Source organism: Dendrobates tinctorius, unplaced genomic scaffold, assembly GCF_039654945.1.
Source record: "Dendrobates tinctorius isolate UK_male_01 unplaced genomic scaffold, ASM3965494v1 ptg000324l, whole genome shotgun sequence".
NCBI lineage: Eukaryota > Metazoa > Chordata > Amphibia > Anura > Dendrobatidae > Dendrobates > Dendrobates tinctorius.
This window is the reverse complement of record NW_027361991.1, coordinates 1681666-1703495: the sequence shown is the minus strand read 5'-3', so window position 1 is coordinate 1703495 and position 21830 is coordinate 1681666. Positions and strand designations below refer to the sequence as shown.

General features: G+C 42.5%; 1 protein-coding gene across 1 annotated transcript in view; it reads right to left on the bottom strand.

The window, feature by feature from the left end:
• The window catches only part of LOC141074127 (mucin-12-like), a 64214-nt gene extending 43886 nt beyond the window's left edge, over window positions 1-20328 (bottom strand). The window contains exons 1-6 of the mRNA XM_073561657.1: window positions 18816-20328; window positions 13867-13914; window positions 11486-11587; window positions 6185-6303; window positions 6045-6094; window positions 4148-4293 (exon numbers count right to left, since the gene is read on the bottom strand). Of these exons, the coding sequence (XP_073417758.1) occupies window positions 4148-4293; window positions 6045-6094; window positions 6185-6303; window positions 11486-11587; window positions 13867-13914; window positions 18816-18867 (517 nt within the window). The 5' untranslated portion in view covers window positions 18868-20328. The remainder of the gene's footprint in view (window positions 1-4147; window positions 4294-6044; window positions 6095-6184; window positions 6304-11485; window positions 11588-13866; window positions 13915-18815) is intronic.
• Window positions 20329-21830: the final 1502 nt, after the last annotated feature.

Sequence of the window (21830 nt, the reverse complement as noted above, 5' to 3'; positions counted from 1 at the left end):
AGTAGGGCTGTGTGTTGATGTAGTAGGGCTGTGTGTGTTGATGTATCAGGGCTGTGTGTGTTGATGTAGTAGGGCTGTGTGTTGATGTAGTAGGGCTGTGTGTTGATGTAGTAGGGCTGTGTGTTGATGTAGTAGGGCTGTGTGTTGATGTAGTAGGGCTGTGTGTTGATGTATCAGGGCTGTGTGTGTTGATGTAGTAGGGCTGTGTGTTGATGTAGTAGGGCTGTGTGTGTTGATGTAGCAGGGCTGTGTGTGTTGATGTAGTAGGGCTGTGTGTTGATGTAGTAGGGCTGTGTGTTGATGTAGTAGGGCTGTGTGTTGATGTAGTAGGGCTGTGTGTTGATGTATCAGGGCTGTGTGTGTTGATGTAGTAGGGCTGTGTGTTGATGTAGTAGGGCTGTGTGTTGATGTAGTAGGGCTGTGTGTTGATGTAGTAGGGCTGTGTGTTGATGTATCAGGGCTGTGTGTGTTGATGTAGTAGGGCTGTGTGTTGATGTATCAGGGCTGTGTGTGTTGATGTAGTAGGGCTGTGTGTTGATGTAGTAGGGCTGTGTGCGTTGATGTAGTAGGGCTGTGTGTTGATGTATCAGGGCTGTGTGTGTTGATGTAGTAGGGGTGTGTGTTGATGTAGTAGGGCTGTGTGTTGATGTATCAGGGCTGTGTGTGTTGATGTAGCAGAGCGGTGTGTGTTGATGTAGTAGGGCTGTGTGTGTTGATGTAGTAGGGCTGTGTGTGTTGATGTAGTAGGGCTGTGTGTTGATGTATCAGGGCTGTGTGTGTTGATGTAGTAGGGCTGTGTGCGTTGATGTAGTAGGGCTGTGTGTGTTGATGTATCAGGGCTGTGTGTGTTGATGTAGTAGGGCTGTGTGTTGATGTATCAGGGCTGTGTGTGTTGATGTAGTAGGGCTGTGTGTTGATGTATCAGGGCTGTGTGTGTTGATGTATCAGGGCTGTGTGTGTTGATGTAGTAGGGCTGTGTGTGTTGATGTAGTAGGGCTGTGTGTTGATGTAGTAGGGCTTTGTGTGTTGATGTAGCAGGGCTGTGTGTTGATGTAGTAGGGCTGTGTGTGTTGATGTAGTAGGGCTGTGTGTTGATGTAGTAGGGCTGTGTGTTGATGTAGTAGGGCTGTGTGTGTTGATGTAGTAGGGCTGTGTGTGTTGATGTAGTAGGGCTTTGTGTGTTGATGTAGCAGGGCTGTGTGTTGATGTAGTAGGGCTGTGTGTGTTGATGTAGTAGGGCTGTGTGTTGATGTAGTAGGGCTGTGTGTTGATGTAGTAGGGCTGTGTGTGTTGATGTAGCAGAGCTGTGTGTGTTGATGTGGTAGGGCTGTGTGTGTTGATGTAGTAGGGCTGTGTGTGTTGATGTAGTAGGGCTGTGTGTTGATGTAGTAGGGCTGTGTGTTGATGTAGTAGGGCTGTGTGTGTTGATGTAGCAGAGCTGTGTGTGTTGATGTAGTAGGGCTGTGTGTGTTGATGTAGTAGGGCTGTGTGTGTTGATGTAGTAGGGCTGTGTGTTGATGTAGTAGGGCTGTGTGTTGATGTAGTAGGGCTGTGTGTGTTGATGTAGCAGAGCTGTGTGTGTTGATGTGGTAGGGCTGTGTGTGTTGATGTAGTAGGGCTGTGTGTGTTGATGTAGTAGGGCTGTGTGTTGATGTAGCAGGGCTGTGTGTGTTGATGTATCAGGGCTGTGTGTGTTGATGTAGTAGGGCTGTGTGTGTTGATGTAGTAGGGCTGTGTGTGTTGATGTAGTAGGGCTGTGTGTTGATGTATCAGGGCTGTGTGTGTTGATGTAGTAGGGCTGTGTGTTGATGTAGCAGGGCTGTGTGTGTTGATGTAGTAGGGCTGTGTGTTGATGTAGTAGGGCTGTGTGTGTTGATGTAGTAGGGCTGTGTGTGTTGATGTAGCAGGGCTGTGTGTGTTGATGTAGTAGGGCTGTGTGTTGATGTAGTAGGGCTGTGTGTTGATGTATCAGGGCTGTGTGTGTTGATGTAGTAGGGCTGTGTGTTGATGTAGTAGGGCTGTGTGTTGATGTATCAGGGCTGTGTGTGTTGATGTAGTAGGGCTGTGTGTTGATGTAGTAGGGCTGTGTGTTGATGTAGTAGGGCTGTGTGTTGATGTAGCAGGGCTGTGTGTGTTGATGTAGTAGGGCTGTGTGTTGATGTAGTAGGGCTGTGTGTTGATGTATCAGGGCTGTGTGTGTTGATGTAGTAGGGCTGTGTGTTGATGTAGTAGGGCTGTGTGTTGATGTAGTAGGGCTGTGTGTTGATGTAGTAGGGCTGTGTGTTGATGTATCAGGGCTGTGTGTGTTGATGTAGTAGGGCTGTGTGTGTTGATGTAGTAGGGCTGTGTGTTGATGTAGTAGGGCTGTGTGTGTTGATGTAGTAGGGCTGTGTGTTGATGTATCAGGGCTGTGTGTGTTGATGTAGTAGGGCTGTGTGTGTTGATGTAGTAGGGCTGTGTGTTGATGTAGTAGGGCTGTGTGTGTTGATGTAGTAGGGCTGTGTGTGTTGATGTAGCAGGGCTGTGTGTGTTGATGTAGTAGGGCTGTGTGTTGATGTATCAGGGCTGTGTGTGTTGATGTAGTAGGGCTGTGTGTGTTGATGTAGTAGGGCTGTGTGTTGATGTAGTAGGGCTGTGTGTGTTGATGTAGTAGGGCTGTGTGTGTTGATGTAGCAGGGCTGTGTGTGTTGATGTAGTAGGGCTGTGTGTGTTGATGTAGTAGGGCTGTGTGTTGATGTAGTAGGGCTGTGTGTTGATGTAGTAGGGCTGTGTGTTGATGTATCAGGGCTGTGTGTGTTGATGTAGTAGGGCTGTGTGTTGATGTAGTAGGGCTGTGTGTTGATGTAGTAGGGCTGTGTGTTGATGTAGTAGGGCTGTGTGTGTTGATGTATCAGGGCTGTGTGTGTTGATGTAGTAGGGCTGTGTGTTGATGTAGTAGGGCTGTGTGTTGATGTAGTAGGGCTGTGTGTTGATGTAGTAGGGCTGTGTGTTGATGTAGTAGGGCTGTGTGTTGATGTAGTAGGGCTGTGTGTTGATGTATCAGGGCTGTGTGTGTTGATGTAGTAGGGCTGTGTGTGTTGATGTAGTAGGGCTGTGTGTGTTGATGTAGTAGGGCTGTGTGTGTTGATGTAGCAGGGCTGTGTGTGTTGATGTAGTAGGGCTGTGTGTGTTGATGTAGTAGGGCTGTGTGTTGATGTAGTAGGGCTGTGTGTTGATGTAGTAGGGCTGTGTGTTGATGTATCAGGGCTGTGTGTGTTGATGTAGTAGGGCTGTGTGTTGATGTAGTAGGGCTGTGTGTTGATGTAGTAGGGCTGTGTGTTGATGTAGTAGGGCTGTGTGTGTTGATGTATCAGGGCTGTGTGTGTTGATGTAGTAGGGCTGTGTGTTGATGTAGTAGGGCTGTGTGTTGATGTAGTAGGGCTGTGTGTGTTGATGTAGTAGGGCTGTGTGTTGATGTAGTAGGGCTGTGTGTGTTGATGTAGTAGGGCTGTGTGTTGATGTATCAGGGCTGTGTGTGTTGATGTAGTAGGGCTGTGTGTGTTGATGTAGCAGAGCTGTGAGTGTGCGTGGAAGAAGGCATCACACTGTGTGTAGGGGGATTATGCTAAATGGAGGGCCTCTGTAGGAGGATATTCTGTGTGGGTGCCTATAAAGTGCTGGGTGAGCATATAATATACATTCCCGTGGTGTTCACCACAGATGTCCATCTCTCTTATCATTCACAGCTGGCAGGCATCCCCGGAGTCGCCTCTTATTGTAAATCTATTAGATTCAGAGCGAGTCTGTCATAGACATAGAAATGGTCGGTGGAGTGAGCCAGCAAGAAAGAGCTGCAGTCCTAAGATGATAGACAGGGCCGGAGTGATAACTAACAGATGGGGAAATAAAAAGCATTGCCGCAGTGGTGCTGTAATATTATCAGTGATCTGCCCACAGAGCATGGCTGGGGTTACACAGAGCATGTCCTCCCAGCATGCACCTCTCAGGACCTGTGATGTCATCACACAGTGACCACAGCTAAGGTCTGAATGTAGGAAGGAACAAACACTGCTCCCTGTGAGGCAATGGAGAGATGACGCAGACGGCCGCCTGAGGCCTGTGTGAGAGCGCGGGCCGGAGCCGAGGCCGCGTCCTGGCTGACACTTACCACGGGCTTTACATTGGTTGTTTGTGATGTTGGCCTGCACGTTCCTGTAAATTTCTTCATACTGATCTTTCACTTCAATTGTTTGGTTATACCATAATTCCACAGTTATTGTACTGCTGACTCTCACTCCTCCATTGGCACTGGACCTTTATAAAAGACAAGGGGGAGGAGCCAAAGATTATTATCTTACAGACATAATGTAATTACTGACACGTAAAACTTAGAATGTCGACATGGAAGCTCCAGTCCTGGGGACCCACCAAGCATTTACCTATCTATCTATCTATCTATCTATCTATCTATCTATCTTCTATATATCTATCTACAAGTGCTTGTCACAAAATTAGAATATATTCAAAAAAATAATTTATTTCAGTTCTTCAATACAAAAAGTGACTCTCCTCTATTCTATAGAGTCATTACACACCGAGTGATCTATTTCACGTGTTTATTTCTGTTAATGTTGATGATTGTGGCTTACAGGCAATGACAACCCAAAAGTCATTATCTCAGGAAAATAGAATAATTAACAAAAATCACCTGCAAAGTCTTCCTAAGCGTTTATAAAGGTCCCTTAGTCTGTGTCAGTAGCTCCACAATCATGGGGAAGACTGCTGACCTGACAGATGTCTAGAAGGCAGTCACTGACACACTCCACAAGGAGGGGAAGCCACAAAAGGTCATTGCTAAAGAAGCCGGCTGTTCACAGAGTGCTGGATCCAAGAATATTAATGGGAAGTGGAGTGGAAGGAAAAAGTATGGTAGAAAAAGGTGCACAAGCAACTGGGATAACCGCAGCCTTGAGAGGATTGTTAAGAAAAGCCCATTCAAAAATTTGCGGGAGATTCACAAGGAGTGGACTGCTGCTGGAGTCATTGCTTCAGGAGCCGCCACACACAGACGTCTCCAGGGCTACAAGTGTCACATTCCTTGTGTCACCCACTCATGACCAATAGAAAATGCCAGAAGCGTCTTACATGGGCCAAGGAGGAAAAGAACAGGACGCCACGCTCTTATAAATTCTCAAACCGCTAAGTTCTTTTTTTACAGGCGGAGGATGACAACTAGTGTCCGCAGAGCACGCACACCGCGCTCTTATAAATTCCCCAACTGGTAGGTTTTTTATTACATGCGGAGGATACTACTTGCATGCAGGATGGAGTTACCACTCACTCGTTTTCTGTAAAGTTCTGTGTCAGTTCTGCCAGTTTACACATTACCTACCAGAATTACATCCGAAAAAGGTACTATAGGTATGGCAGCTTACTGTGAATTTCAAATCTATGTTGTTCTCATTTAGATATTTGGAAAACAAAGAAACATCATAAGAAGAATGATTAGAAGAAGTTTTTTTTAAAATTTTTCCTTTTCATGTTTTAAATCTACTAATAAATGTGATGTTTTATGACTTTTGTGGTTGCTGGATTTTCCCATTTTTTTCACGGTTCATTTACTCAGGAAACCACCCTGAAGTCTCCGTGCCCCGCACCCCTATTCTAGGGATTTCTCAGCCCGGTGATCTGGTGGTTGCTCCATTGTGATTTTCTACATAATAGATCCATGGCTGATGTGACGGATACCACCAAGTCTTAAGTCTTGGTATTGGTTTGTTATGGGTTTTAGTTATGAATTCAGTGTTTTTGAATAATGGCACTTCAGAACCGAACAGAATGGAAGGTCTCATCATTCCTGGTCCATGGTTTGAACATGTCATTGGGCATTGGATGAATAAGAGATCTTGGCATTAAAGTTATTTCCCATTGGTTTGAGTTATCAGCCAGCTGGCCAATCTGTTGGCTTATCACTCGGTGGGAGATCTTAAAGCATGGTAGAAAGCATAGGTGGGTAAAGCCCCCATTAGTGGTTCATACACAAAGTATTATTTTTCTAGACTTACGGTACACCAGATTCATAATTTTCGCCATATCCCTCGAGTAAATCGCACATCTGTAGAACAAGAGATGGAGAGTTTAGTGGGTGCATTTTTACCAAATCTCATCATTATGTGAGTCATCTAGAGGATGACTTACCACTTACCAGTTTTTTATATAGCTTCTGAAATTCTAGAGATTCTGGAGATGTTTCATTTTGTAGGTTTTCAGAGTATGTATAATTGACTGTTAATATCGCACCCAGCTTGGCTTCATAAGTCGTTCCTAATGGGAAATATAGAGAGGTTATCATGGGTGGAGAAGGAGCCTAAATTGAAGGGCTGTCACAGCCAATAGCATGTATCGACACAATCATGGGCACAGAATTACCCCCCTAGTGACTGTGCCAAATTTTTGAAATCTGAGTCTGACCAGTGTCACTATATGTGGTAATAACTCTGGAATTCGTCAACAAATCCCAGTGATTTTGAAATTGTTTTTTCGTGGCACATTATAATTTATGATAACGGTAACTTTAGGTTGATATGTTTTGTGTTTATTTATAAAAAAATATTAAAAAATTGACAAAAATGTAAAAAAAATTAGCAATTTTCAAACTTTGAATGATTATCCCTTTAATCCAGATAGTCGTACCATAGAAAAACATTAATAAATAACCCTCATAAATATCCCTCATGTCTCCTTTACATCAACGCCATTTGTAAAAGGTTGTTTTATTTTATTGGCATTTTAGGAGGTTTAAAAATGTATCTGTAATTTTACATTTTTTCAAGGAAATGTACAACCTTTAGTTTTTAGGGACTTATTTAGGTTTGAATTGATCTAAGGGTCCTATATATTTGAAAAACCCCAAAAGTGATACCATTTTAAAAACAACACCCCATAACATATTGAAAACTGCTGTCAGATAGTTTGTTAACCCTTCAGGTGATTTTCAGGAATTAGGCTTTGTGCACACATAGCAGAAAATTTCTGCTTAAAAACCGGACTCCCTTCCCCAGAAACCGCGCGTTTTTTTCTGCACGTTTTGCGCAAAAAAAGCGCGTTTTTTATGTGTTTTTTTCCGCGCGGTTCCAGACCTATAGAAATGGCCAGAAATGCAGAAAAATCCGCGAAATTAATGAGCATGCTGCATTTTTTTATCACAAAGCGTTTTTTTCGTGGTAAAAAACGCATCAATGTGCACAAAAAGTGCAAATTGCCTAGAAATGAATGGGAAGCTTATTTTTAGCTTTTTTTATAGCGGATTTATTGGCAAATCCACTTAAAAAAATGCTAAAAAAACACTGTGTGTGCACACAGCCTTAGGCTATGTGCACACGTAGCAGAAAATTTCTGCTGAAAAACCTGATTCCCTTCCCAGAAACCGCGCGTTTTTTCTGCACATTTTCCGCGCAAAAATGCGCGGTTTTTATGCGTTTTTTTCCGCGCGTTTTCAAGACGCATAGAAATAGCCAGAAAAGCGGAAAAATCCGCGAAATTAATGAGTATGCTGCATTTTTTACCGCAAAGCATTTTTTCGCGGTAAAAAACGCATCAGTATGCACAAAAAGTGCAAAATGCATAGAAATGAATGGGAAGCTTATTTTTAGCGTTTTTATTGGCAAATCCGCTAAAAAAATGCTGTGTGTGCACACAGCCTTAATGTAAAGTGGCATGACAGAAATGAAAAATTGTATTTTACCACCTAAATGTCGCTAACTTCTGAACAATCTGCTGTAGCCGGGAAACTTTAAGGCCGCTATTTGGCCATGTACTGCCATGAAAAATGGATTAAAAACATATGTGACATGCACAAGTGTGAACAAGTCGGTCAGACAGTGCTCACACCACCCAATGGCTGAAACACAACAAGAAAACACAAAATGACAAATTTGCAAAAATACTCTGCAGTAAAAAACATGACAGAAATCAGCAAGTGTTGGATAACAAATACAGGGTATTTAGTTGATGTTTTTTGCAAAAAATGTATACCAAGCCGCTTCACCACGTCACGGTAACCCTTTTGTGTTTTCTTGTGTTTCAACTATTGGGTGGTGTGAGCATTGTCTGACCGACTTGCTCACACTGGTGCCTGTCACATATGTTTTTAATCCGTTTTTTCCTTGCTCAGCATGGTTTGGGAGACCCCACCCCTCTCCTGTGTGACATGCACATAAATGAGCTGTCTTACACCACAAGCCCATATACTAGGAGGCGCCTGTCTGTATCCTGTTCATTTAGACACTGTTCACATGTTCAGGTTTTAAATACATTAGATAGGGACTGCTTTGTGAAGGGTTACCGTGACGTGGTGAAGCGGCTTGGTATACATTTTTTGCAAAAAACGTATCTACTAAATACCCTGTATTCATTATACAGCACTTGCTGATTACTCTCATGTTTTTTACTGCAGAGTATTTTTGCAAATTTGTCATTTTGTGTTTTCTTGTGTTTCATGTACTGCCATGGCAAACATCTGGACCACACAATCATTATCTCTGGGTGCTGATGAGGATAAATAGGAAGCCATCACTCTCTGTTAACCATTTACAGTCATATGTAAAAGTTTGGGCACCCCTATTAATGTTAACCTTTTTTCTTTATAACAATTTTGGTTTTTGCAACAGCTATTTCAGTTTCATATATCTAATAACTGATGGACTCAGTTATATTTCTGGATTCAAATGAAGTTTATTGTACTAACAGAAAATGTGCAATCTGCATTTAAACAAAATTTGACCGGTGTAAAAGTATGGGCACCCTTATCATTTTCTTGATTTGAACACTCCTAACTACTTTTTACTGACTTCCTGAAGCACTAAATTGGTTTTGTAACCTCATTGAGCTTTGAACTTCATAGCCAGGTGTATCAAATCATGAGAAAAGGTATTTAAAGTGGCCACTTGCAAGTAGTTCTCCTATTTGATTCTCCTATGAAGAGTGGCATCATGGGCTCCTCAAAACAACTCTCAAATGATCTGAAAACAAAGATTATTCAACATAGCTTTTCAGGGGAAGGATACAAAAAGTTGTCTCAGAGATTTAACCTGTCAGTTTCCACTGTGAGGAACATAGTAAGGAAATGGAAGAACACAGGTACAGTTCTTGTTAAGCCCAGAAGTGGCAGGCCAAGAAAAATATCAGAAAGGCAGAGAAGAAGAATGGTGAGAACAGTCAAGGACAATCCACAGACCACCTCCAAAGACCTGCAGCATCATCTTGCTGCAGATGGTGTCACTGTGCATCGGTCAACAATACAGCGCATGCATAACGCCTTTTTGTATGACCAAACAACTCAATCTTTGTTTCATCAGTCCACAGGACCTTCTTCCAAAATGTAACTGGCTTGTCCAAATGTGCTTTTGCATACCTCAGGCGACTCTGTTTGTGGCGTGCTTGGAGAAACGGCTTCTTTCGCATCACTCTCCCATACAGCTTCTCCTTGTGCAAAGTGCGCTGAATTGTTGACCGATGCACAGTGACACCATCTGCAGCAAGATGATGCTGCAGGTCTTTGGAGGTGGTCTGTGGATTGTCCTTGACTGTTCTCACCATTCTTCTTCTCTGCCTTTCTGATATTTTTCTTGGCCTGCCACTTCTGGGCTTAACAAGAACTGTACCTGTGTTCTTCCATTTCCTTACTATCATAGAATCATAGAATCATAGAATCGTAGAGTTGGAAGGGACCTCCTGGGCCATCTGGTCCAACCCCCTGCTCACTATCATAGAATCATAGAATCATAGAATCATAGAATCGTAGAGTTGGAAGGGACCTCCTGGGCCATCTGGTCCAACCCCCTTCCTCACAGTGGAAACTGACAGGTTAAATCTCTGAGACAACTTTTTGTATCCTTCCCCTGAAAAGCTATGTTGAATAATCTTTGTTTTCAGATCATTTGAGAGTTGTTTTGAGGAGCCCATGATGCCACTCTTCATAGGAGAATCAAATAGGAGAACTACTTGCAAGTGGCCACCTTAAATACCTTTTCTCATGATTTGATACACCTGGCTATGAAGTTCAAAGCTCAATGAGGTTACAAAACCAATTTAGTGCTTCAGGAAGTCAGTAAAAAGTAGTTAGGAGTGTTCAAATCAAGAAAATGATAAGGGTGCCCATACTTTTGCACCCGTCAAATTTTGTTTAAATGCAGATTGCACATTTTCTGTTAGTACAATAAACCTCATTTGAATCCAGAAATATAACTGAGTCCATCAGTTATTAGATATATGAAACTGAAATACCTGTTGCAAAAACCAAAATTGCTATTAAGAAAAAAGGTTAACATTAATAGGGGTGCCCAAACTTTTACATATGACTGTATATGATGTCATCACTTTTGACAGCAGCATCTAAGGGGTTAAACAGATATGGACGGTGCCGACACTGATCGTGGCTGATGCAGCAAGTTGTCAGCTATAGTGGACAGCCGACAGCTGCTGGATTGTTACCTGTGTGGGGATGGTATTCTCTTATATCGCAGGTCAGCTTATAAGACGTATTGGTGCATGGAGTTGTGCAATCATTGACATGGAACAGTAAAAATATTGGCAAGGGACAACACAACCTATTGTCATATTGTCATGAGATGAAATACACAAGAACTGCCATGGAAAGGGACAATTGGCACAATTTTTGGCATGGAGAAGGACATCATGGTCAGAAAAATAGAAGGAACAAGGTGAAAAGGAAGATCAGCAACCCTATGGCTTGATACTATCAAGATAATGTCGGAGAAGACCCTGCTGGACCTATCTAGGCTTGCACAAGATCACTCATCCTTCATCCATCTATTCGCCATGGCTTGAAATTGAGCTGAAGGCTGTTAAATAATAACTGGCATGGAGTTGTACAAAATATGGCAACAACTGGGCTTGAATGGCACAACCATTGTCATGAAATAACCTAATTCTGAGCATGGAATGACCTAGCTATTGGCATAGAATGACAACCAGTGGTTCGTGTGGCACAAGAGACATAACCGTTGGCATGGAATGGCACGACTACTGGGATCAAATGACATAACTAGTGCAATAGAAAGATAAGACTATTAGCATGGAATTATATAGTTATTAGCAAGGATTAACATGACCATTGACATAGGTGGCGAAACAATTGGCATGGAATGGGACAACCACTAGCATGGAAAATCACAATAATTGCCATGGAATTACACATCAGTTAGCACAGCCTTTGGGATAGAAGAACCATTGGCCATACAGGTAGTGTTCACGCTTCCTATTCTAGTCAGTAGAACAGGAACATAATACCTGCTGACCGTACACAAGACCTGGCAGGTGACCGAGGGGAGCCATGGCAGTAGTGCCGCTAATCTCCTGATGCAGAAGGCACTGGATTACCCCATTAGATTTTACAGTCAACCATTACTGTCATTATGATACATTTTTTTTGCTTTCTTTTCCTTCACTTAATGTCATTGATATTGGTTGGCGCGGAGTTGCTTACCTATTATAATCCTGTCTTTAATGTTTTGACACATAGTTCCTTCGGTAAAGGTAGGACAAGTACATCTATTCCCATTTGAGATCCCTCCGTTCTCACATTTCACTGGAAGACAGAATAAGGCAAGATTCATTTTAACAACAGAACCTGAGGAAAAAAAAAACCCCATAGAACCAGAAATGGAGCAAGATGGTGACATAAGTGATTTGTCTAACAGTGTTCGACTGCTCTAAAAGCGGTATCTAATAAGGACACCCTGGAAAGGTCTCATGGTGAATACTGTATAAGATTTTTAACTGACCACTGAGAAAAGGAGAATTAGACAAGCCCACCAGGGGATAATCTGGAAAAGTCCATGCTCATGAAGAATAACTGACCCAAAATGTCCAGCAGAAGACAACCCTCTGATGGACCAAGGAACCTACTGTATGAATATTTTGGTAACTCACATGGCATTGTTCATATTAACCAATAGCTATCATAAAACTATAAGTGAACATTTTGAAACCTACTTCTTTTCGCCCAATATGCCACCCACTGTTGGCAAAGTTTTTACATAAAATATATGATCAATACTTTATTAACATTTAGAGTAATGTTCTTCTGGTGTACACATTTTAGACTTCAGGTCACACGGATCATGGACAATCATGGTTTCTTGACTGAATATATGTCCAGCTGGGATTCTTAAACCACAAAGCCTAGACCGCAGTTCCCCCCATGTTTTTAGGACATCACTGATCCTAGGAGTTCAACCACAAGAACCTGAATCCATACCAAGAATGAAAGTGCCATAGCAGTTTCTACTATTTTTACTCTTCGTTGGAAGTGCAACCCAAGGTTATTGAATATTAGGTTCCATCGTGTGGTTTCTTTGATAAAGAGGACATCTTCATTGTAGGGATCAATTTAGGTTCTGAAAGGTTGAACCCCCAAAAATAAATTAGGTCATCAGATAGACTAATGTCCATGATGGAAAATACTCTTTAAAAGGTTATCCCATCTGGACAACCACTACTTAGAAATTGTGCTCCCCATAATAGGATTCATGGACCTGCCTTTGATTACTTTTACATTGGCACCGATAAAATGAAAGGAAAACTGTATATTTCGTAATCAAAATTGTGTCCACCGGAGTTGAAGTTTCTTCATGGTTGCTATCTGCTTGGTTCAATTTTGAGGCCCGTATGACTGTCACGTCGCTGTCAGACTCAGGGCCTGCTGTTCTGGCTCTGGCCACTAGGAGGCGCCGGACTGACACTTTGCCGCCAGACTCGGGGACGGCTATTCCTGCCTCGACCACTGGGAGGCGCCGTGGTTCACCTCAGGGTGAGGGTGGTGACAGAGAAGAGGCCCCAGCGCAGGCAGCTGGTGGCTGCAGGCTCCGCCCCTCTGTCAATCATGTAGGGCTTACTGCATGTCCGTCTGGCCTGGTCCTGGGGGCAGTCCTGGTTATATCATCAGTCCAGGAACCTGTGAGGGATGACCTGATCCCTCAAATACCTGGGGACTGGTCTTGCAAGCTGCCGGATATATTCTTGGTTCCCCTGCGTGCTACTGTGTAATTTGCTATAGTTAAACTCTGACCTCAGCCTGGATTTCTGACCATTCTGTTGCCTGCCATTTTTGTACCTCTGCCTCTATTCTGGTATTTTGACGCTGACCTTTGCTTGGATTTCCGACTCTCCTTCTTCCTGCTGATTTTGTACCTTGCTCCCCTCCTGGTTTTACTGACCCTGGCCTGGACTTTTGACTCTCCTTCTGTCTGCTGATTTCGTACCTCTGCTACCCTCTGGCCTCCGACTCCTGCCTCCTGACTTTGATTACGGGTTTTAGTTTTGACCCCTTGGCGGCCGTCCTGCTCTGGTCCACTGCTCCTCTAAACAGCTACCCCCTGGGCCCTGCTGCAATTCCAGATCCCTGTATAGGGGTTAAGGGTCTCGGGGTTACTCGGGGTGCTGTTCCTACTGCAGCCCAGATTCGCAGACGGACGTCACAATGACGTTATTGGTCATGGTTGTCCATATGGGGCAAATGTAAAATTCAGCCCTGCTACATCTAGTTCTCTAATTTTAGATCTTCCACTTACAAAGTAATACTAAAAACAACAAAACTTGTCTTAAATATACAAAAGAGATAGTGGAATCAAATGGAATATCAGTGCGTGTGGAAACAGCTCATCCCTCCATCTCATATCTTTACTCTGCCCAACATTCCAAAGTCAAAAAATGTCTTTGACGTCAAACAAGGACCTGGTCACGTTGTGGACGTCCATGTTTATGACAGTAATGTAGATAACAGCGTGACCCTGGGACGGAGATTGCTAAAGTTTAACACAATAGACAGAAAAGCCATAGACATTAGAGGAATGGGGGTGCACTTACACGGGGTCGTTGTTTTAGTTTTAGCCGTCACTTCTGTCACTTTAATCACTGCAAAACAAAAGAGGAGAGAAGTCGAGAAGACTTGATAATACGCTCAAACTGTATTATAAATGTACAGACACAATAAAAGAGATGCAAAATAATAATAAGTAAAATTACACTCAAATTTCAATCAAATGAACATTGGTTGCCTAAAACGGACAACCCCACCCCCCCTTGAAAAACGCATGAAAGCCTATAGTGTGCCGCACAGTAGGGAGTGAATCCCTTGATAAAAATAAGACATTTTTTATTTTTCCACTTTGTATTCCTAAGGATATAACTTTTTATTTAGTTTTTGCTAAATGCAACTATTTGATGCTTTTGTTTTACAAAACTGGTTGAACTGCCTTTTTTACATATGTTATTAATTATTTATTAATTATTATTAATAATATTACTATTATATATAACACAGTATATATTATAATATATTGTATATGTGTATATATTATAAAAAATAAATATATATTATAATATATTATAATTAGAATATTTTCCAATAATAATAATAAATATATATATATATCAAGAAAAATAGGCAGCACTCCGAGCTTGATAAAGATGGGTCACCGTCGAAACGTCGCTACCTGAGGATCAGTAAAGTATCCACTTTTTACACATTTAATTTGGAGTGCTGCCTATCTTTCTTAATTTATTAATACTGTTGATTGGACACTGCTGAATAGGTTTTGCACCAATTTTTTAATTTTGGTAGTGCTGCCCTTTTTTTAAATTGTTTTGATATATATATACTATATATATATATATATATATATATATATATATATATGTGTATACACATATATTGCGACTATGGAGAAAACATTTTATTTTACATTTTTTTTATTATGGCATGCATCAATTATCATAAATACTGGTTATGGATTTCAATGGACCATTAATGGTCTGCCTATATAAGAAACTAGCTGTTTCCAGCCAGCTAACGCTCGGCATGCTCATTGCTATCTAATTAACGCTGCTGGTGATTAAACTAAAGTAAATAATGACAACATTCAATAGCGCTTACGCAGGTGGTAAATTAAATTAAAATGAAGTTAATAACAATAATAATCATTAAAAATCTGAATAATACTAATGATACATTTTATTCACAGTGTAAAAGCAAAAACTAGCTGGATTCCGTAAGATGTGCGTTTTTTATTCATTCCAGCATCTAAACAAATTTCATAACGAAACATAAATTAAGCTAAAATTTCTCTGTAAGCACAATTAAATGTATTGTCATTTTCATCATTTTCAAAGATATTTCCTTGACTTCTACCAGGTACAATTTGAACTGAAAGACCTTTACAACTTGTTACTCTAGAGAATGCAGTGTATAATTGACCATGTGTGAATACAGGATCAGGTAGGAGAACGCCAATCTTATAGAATGTGGTGATGTGGTGGGGGGCGGGATTATGTGTGGTGATGTGGTGGGGGTGGGATTATGTGTGGTGATGTGGTGGTGGGGCGGGATTATGTGTGGTGATGTGGTGGGGGACGGGATTATGTGTGGTGATGTGGTGGGGGGGCGGGATTATGTGTGGTGATGTGGTGGGGGGGCGGGATTATGTGTGGTGATGTGGTGCGGGGGCGGGATTATGTGTGGTGATGTGGTGGGGGGCGGGATTATGTGTGGTGATGTGGTGCGGGGGCGGGATTATGTGTGGTGATGTGGTGGGGGGCGGGATTATGTGTGGTGATGTGGTGGGGGGTGGGATTATGTGTGGTGATGTGGTGGGGGGCGGGATTATGTGTGGTGATGTGGTGGGGGGCGGGATTATGTGTGGTGATGTGGTGGGGGGGCGGCATTATGTGTGGTGATGTGGTGGGGGGCGGGATTATGTGTGGTGATGTGGTGGGGGGCGGGATTATGTGTGGTGATGTGGTTGGGGCGGGATTATGTGTGGTAATGTGATGAGGGGGTGGGATTATGTGTGGTGATGTGGTGGAGGGGAGGGATTGTGTGGTGATGTGGTGGGGGGCGGGATTATTTGTGGTGATGTGGTGTGGGGACCGGATTGTGTGTAGTGATGTGATGGGGTGAGACTATGTGTGGTAATGTGGTGGGGGGCGGGACTATGTGTGGTGATGTGGTGGGGGGCGGGATTATGTGTGGTAATGTGGTGGGGGGGTGGGATTATGTGTGGTGATGTGGTGGAGGGGCGGGATTGTGTGGTGATGTGGTGGGGGGCGGGATTATTTGTGGTGATGTGGTGTGGGGACCGGATTGTGTGTAGTGATGTGATGGGGTGGGACTATGTGTGGTAATGTGGTGGGGGGCGGGACTATGTGTGGTGATGTGGTGGGGGGCGGGATTATGTGTGGTAATGTGATGAGGGGGTGGGATTATGTGTGGTGATGTGGTGGAGGGGCGCGATTGTGTGGTGATGTGGTGGGGGCGGGATTATTTGTGGTGATGTGGTGTGGGGACCGGATTGTGTGTAGTGATGTGATGGGGTGGGACTATGTGTGGTAATGTGGTGGGGGGCGGGACTATGTGTGGTGATGTGGTGGGGGGCGGATTATGTGTGGTAATGTGGTGGGGGGGCGGGAATATGTGTGGTGATGTGGTGGGGGGCGGGATTATGTGTGGTGATGTGGTGGGGGGCGGGATTGTGTGTGGTGATGTGATGGGGGCGGGATTATGTGTGGTGATGTGGTGGGGGGGCGGGATTATGTGTGGTAATGTTGTGGGGGGGTGGGATTATGTGTGGTGATGTGGTGGGGGGGCGGAATTATGTGTGGTGATGTAGTGGGGGGTGGGATTGTGTGTGGTAATGTGGTGGGGGCGGGATTGTGTGTGGTGATGTGGTGGGGGCAGGACTATGTGTGTTGATGTGGTGGGGGGTGGGATTATGTGTGGTGATGTGGTGGGGGGTGGGATTGTGTGTGGTGGGGGCTGGGATTATGTGTGGTGATGTGGTGGGGGGCGCGACTATGTGTGTTGATGTGGTGGGGGGTGGGATTATGTGTGGTGATGTGGTGGGGGGCAGGATTATGTGTGGTGATGTGGTGGGAGTGGGATTATGTGTGGTGATGTGGTGGTGAGGGCAGGATTGTGTGTGGTAATGGGGTGGGGGCAGGATTATGTGTGGTGATGTGGTGGGGGCGGAGCTACTGTGCAGGAGGCGGGATTAGTGAGTAATCACGATGCCTCTTATATATATAGATTAGGACAGCATAAAGAATAAATTATAGAAATTGAGCAAGACTGCATTTATGTATTGCAATTATTTAATGAAAGCACTAAATAAACAATTAACAAGTAACCAGATCTGTCAACAGCAGATTAATGATAGTTTTCACATAACTTAAAATTGTTGGGACATTATACAGAGTAAAATAGATCAGAAATTGAGTGAGACTGCACCTATATTTTTCAGTTATTCAACAAAAGCAGTTAATAAACCATATAATAAATAACAAGATCTGTCAACAGCAGCTTGATGATAGTTTCCATGTAACTAAGTTTTTCGAACACTATACAGAGTAAAATAAGAGTAAAATTACAGAGTACAATTTAGCAAGACTGCTCTTATATATATATTACAGTTATTTAACAATAATAGTAAATAAACCATATAATAAACAGGATCTGTCAACAGCAGCTTGATAGTTTTTATTTAACAATTTTTTTTTATTAGCAATACACAGATTAAAAAAAATCAGAAATTGAGCAAGACTATGAATTTTATTTACAGCCTCCACTCCTGATCACACAGTCACATATCTAGGGCCTGAGTGACCCTCAAGATATGTCATAACCCGGATAATACATTCTGCTTGTGAAAACCACACAAGCATACATCATTAGTCAGTAAATGATTAATGGAATAAGGTTCCTGATAACCCTCACGTTTTTTTCAGCAATTAGACAATAAAAGAACTAGGCAAACAAAAAATATGTAGCTAGATCTGTCAACAGCAGCTTTATGATATTTCCCATATAGCTAATTTTTGGACACTATCCAGAGTAAAATAGATAATCAATCCAGCAAATTTGAGCCTCTATATTACAATGTTTCAAAGAAAGCACTATATAAACTAAAAAGTAAGTAATCAGATTAGTCAACAGCAGCATGATGATGAGTTCTATATGGCTATTTTTTTGGCCACATATACAGAGTAAAATACATAAGTAATCGAGCCACACTGAGCTTATATATTACAATTTTTCAATGAAGTTAATAAATAGACAAAAAATTAAGTAACCGGATCTGTCAACAGCAGCTTGATGATAGCTTCCATGTAGCTATTTTTTTTAGATACTATCTGGAGACAAATAAATCAGCAATTGAGCAAAATCAAGCCTATAAAATATAATTTTTCAATTAAAGCAGTAAATAAACCAAAAAATAAGTCATCAGATCTGTCAACAGCAGCTCGATGACAGTTTCCATGTAGCAAATATTTTTCTATTCAATATGCAGGGGAAAATAGATCAGAAATTGAGCAAGACTTCGACAGCTGCCGGTTCATTCCTGATCATGTAGGAACATGTGCAGTTCCTGTATAACCCCCATAATTCCGATATGACCTTCCGCTCATGGCAAGCGTGTTAATCATTCGTCGGCCAGTGGTTATCGGGGTAAGGATGCAGATAAACCCTGATTTTCAATGAAAGCAGTAAATAAAAATATCAATACAGATAAAAAAAAACGGATCTGTCAACAGCAGCTTGATGATAGTTTCCAAGTAAAGTAATTTTTTTTTGTACACTAGTATAGTAACTATAACAAAGATTGCAAAAAAGAAGGTCATTGATATCTTAACAAGCCTTATGTAAAGGCGTGGTATATATATATATACCCTTTGTACGTCTCACAGCTGAGCATTTTTTTCCATTGCAGCTAGTCTGGGATCCAGATAGGATGGTATACATTTTTATACATCACCCTCACCTAATAGTAGGACCAGGAATCTGATGGTGGTGGAGGAGAGCGTAGGACTCATGTCTTCGGTGGCTTCCTAGCACGGTTCCGCAGAGAATGTGACTGCTTCCAGTAAGAAGTTGTGATCTTTTGATCGACTTAACAGCTTTGGGGAAATGATTAAGCTTCTTATCAGTGAAGAAATGCGTAAAGCCGAGCCATAGATGTCTCCATTTATTGCTGCTCCTTCCAACCTTCATGTTTACATTGAGGTCAAGATCCACGGTGAGATTCCTTCTCTTGTCCTGGGTTGAAATCCCAACAGTGGGTATTACCATATAGCGATATATCAGGAGTGCCAAATGGCAATTTTTTTTTTTTGGGGGGGGGGTGAAAGAAAAACCTAGATATTATTGGGGTCCAGCAAACCACTTTGCCTTGGGTAAGGTATTGTGATAAAGAGCGAGAGCAGGGATGATGGCAGTGATAGTAGTGTCACACAAGTGAAGGTGAGCCAAAAAAGGTTCTTCTATCTCATGTGATGCATAAGACCAGTATGATAAATGGCGTGTCACAGTCTTTGGGCCCTGCCCATCATATTTCAAAGTTCTAAAGGGAACCTGACATCTTGGAAAATGCAATTTACCATTATAATGGTTCCTGGCCAACGCACTGTCAGTGTGGTTACAGGTGGAATATGGACTCATTTTATCCAGGGGCCACTGGCTTTCAGTCATGGGGGTGTACAGATTGGTTACAGTCACCACTCACAGCACCACTCACTATACTGTGCAGATCGAGCTGTCAATCAAAGTAGAAGAACGTGCTTAGAATTCAGTGAGCAGTACTGAGGGCAGTGAATGTAGCTGCTCTGCACCACCTCCATGACTGAAAGCTGGTGACTTAGTGCCATGGGTGATGACTGCAGTGGCTCTGTGCACCACCTTTTGACTGAAAACTGGCGACTTAGTGCCATGGGCGATGACTGCAGTCGCTGTGTGCACCACCCCCATAACTGAAAGCTGGCAGTCAAATGCTCTGGGCGGTGACTGTAGCCGCTCTGTGCACCACCCCCATAACTGAAAGCTGGCAGTCAAGTGCTATGGACGGTGACTGCAGTCGCTCTGTGCACCACCCCCATAACTAAAAGCTGGCAGTCAAGTGCTCTGGACGGTGACTGTAGCCGCTTTGTGCCCCACGTCCATGACTGAAAGTTGGCGGCCCAGTGATGTGGACGGTGACTGTAGCCACTCTTTGCACTACCCTCATTACTGAAAGCAGGCGGACTTGTGCCATAGGTGATGACTGCAGCTGCTCTGTGCACCACACCAATCACTTAAAGCATGTATTCGAAAAGTTGTGAACAATGTACTGTAGGTAGCTAGCAGAGCACTGTCTGGTGACCAATCAAAGTGCTGTACCGCATGGGCACAGCTATTTACCACCTACTGGAAGTGACATCAGCAATAAGTGAACATTCACCAGCTCACCTCTATATACCATGGTGGAAAGTTGCAAACAAATTCACAAGTTCTTCATCCTTGAGATACAATTTTAAGTATTAATTACCCTTGTAATCTAGTAATTAGTATCCAGTGGCAGTGATCCAGTAACAATAAACCAGTAATAGTAGCTTTAGAAATAGAAATCCCATACTAGTGTTTCTGAAAAAGTGATTAGTAATAAGAAAGCAACTAGTGATCCAGCCATACTGATCTAGTAATAGTGATCAAATTATACCAACTCAGTAATAGTGATCCTGAAAATGTGATCCACTAACAGTGCTTCAGTAATGTTGATCTAATAATAAGGATCCACTAAATGTTTAGTAACAGTTACTGAGTAATAGCGATCTACTGATAGGAATAAAGTAGTACAAAGGTGGTAACAATTGTTGGTGCCCCTCGTTTAATGACAGAAAAAAACACAATGGTCACAGAAATAACTTGAATCTGACAAAAGTAATAATAAATCAAAAGTCTATGAAAATGAACAAATGAAAGTCAGACGTTGCTTTTCAGGTATGCGTCCACAGAATTTAAAAAAAAATAAACTCATGAAATAGGTCTGGACAGAAATCATGGTACCATTAACTTAATATTTTGTTGCACAAACTTTACAGACAATCACTGCAATCAAACGATTCCTGTAACTGTCAATGAGACATCTGCACCTCTCGACAGGTATTTTGGCCCACTCCTCCAGAGCAAACTGCTCCAGTTGTCTCGTGTCTGAAGGTTGCCTTTTCCAGGCGGCATGTTTCAGCTCTTTCCAAAGATGCTCAATAGGATTTAAGTCAGGGCTCATAGAAGGCCACTTCAGAATAGTCCAGTGTTTTCCTCTTAGCCATTCTTGGGTGTTTTTAGCTGTGTGTTTTGGGTCATTAACCTGTTGCAAGACCCACGACCTGTGACTGAGACCAAGCTTTCTGACACTGGACAGCACATTTCTCTCTAGAATCCCTTGATAGTCTTGAGATTTCATTGTACCCTGCACAGATTCTAGACACCCTGTGCCAGATGCAGCAAAGCAGCCCCAGAACTTAACAGAGCCTCCTCCATGTTTAACAGTAGGGACAGTGTTCTTTCTTGATAAGCTTCATTTTTCAGTCTGTGAACATAGAGCTGATGTGTCTTGCCAAAAAGTTCCATTTTTGTCTCATCTGTCCATAGCACATTCTCCCAGAAGCTTTGTGACTTGTCAACATGCAGTTTGGCAAACTCCAGTCTGGCTTTTTTATGATTCTTTTTTCCAAAATTGGTGTCCTCCTTGGTCGTTTCCCATGAAGTCCACTTTGGCTCATACAACAACAAATAGTGCGATCTGACACTGATGTTCCTTGAGCTTGAAGTTCACCTTTAATCTTTTTAGAAGTTTTTCTGGGCTCTTTTGTTACCATTCGTATTATTCGTCTCTTTGATTTGTCATCAATTTTCCTCCTGCTGCCACATCCAGGGAGGTTGGCTACAGTCCCATGGAGCTTACATTTCTGAATAATATGTGCAACTGTAGTCACAGGAACATCAAGCTGCTTGGAGATGGTCT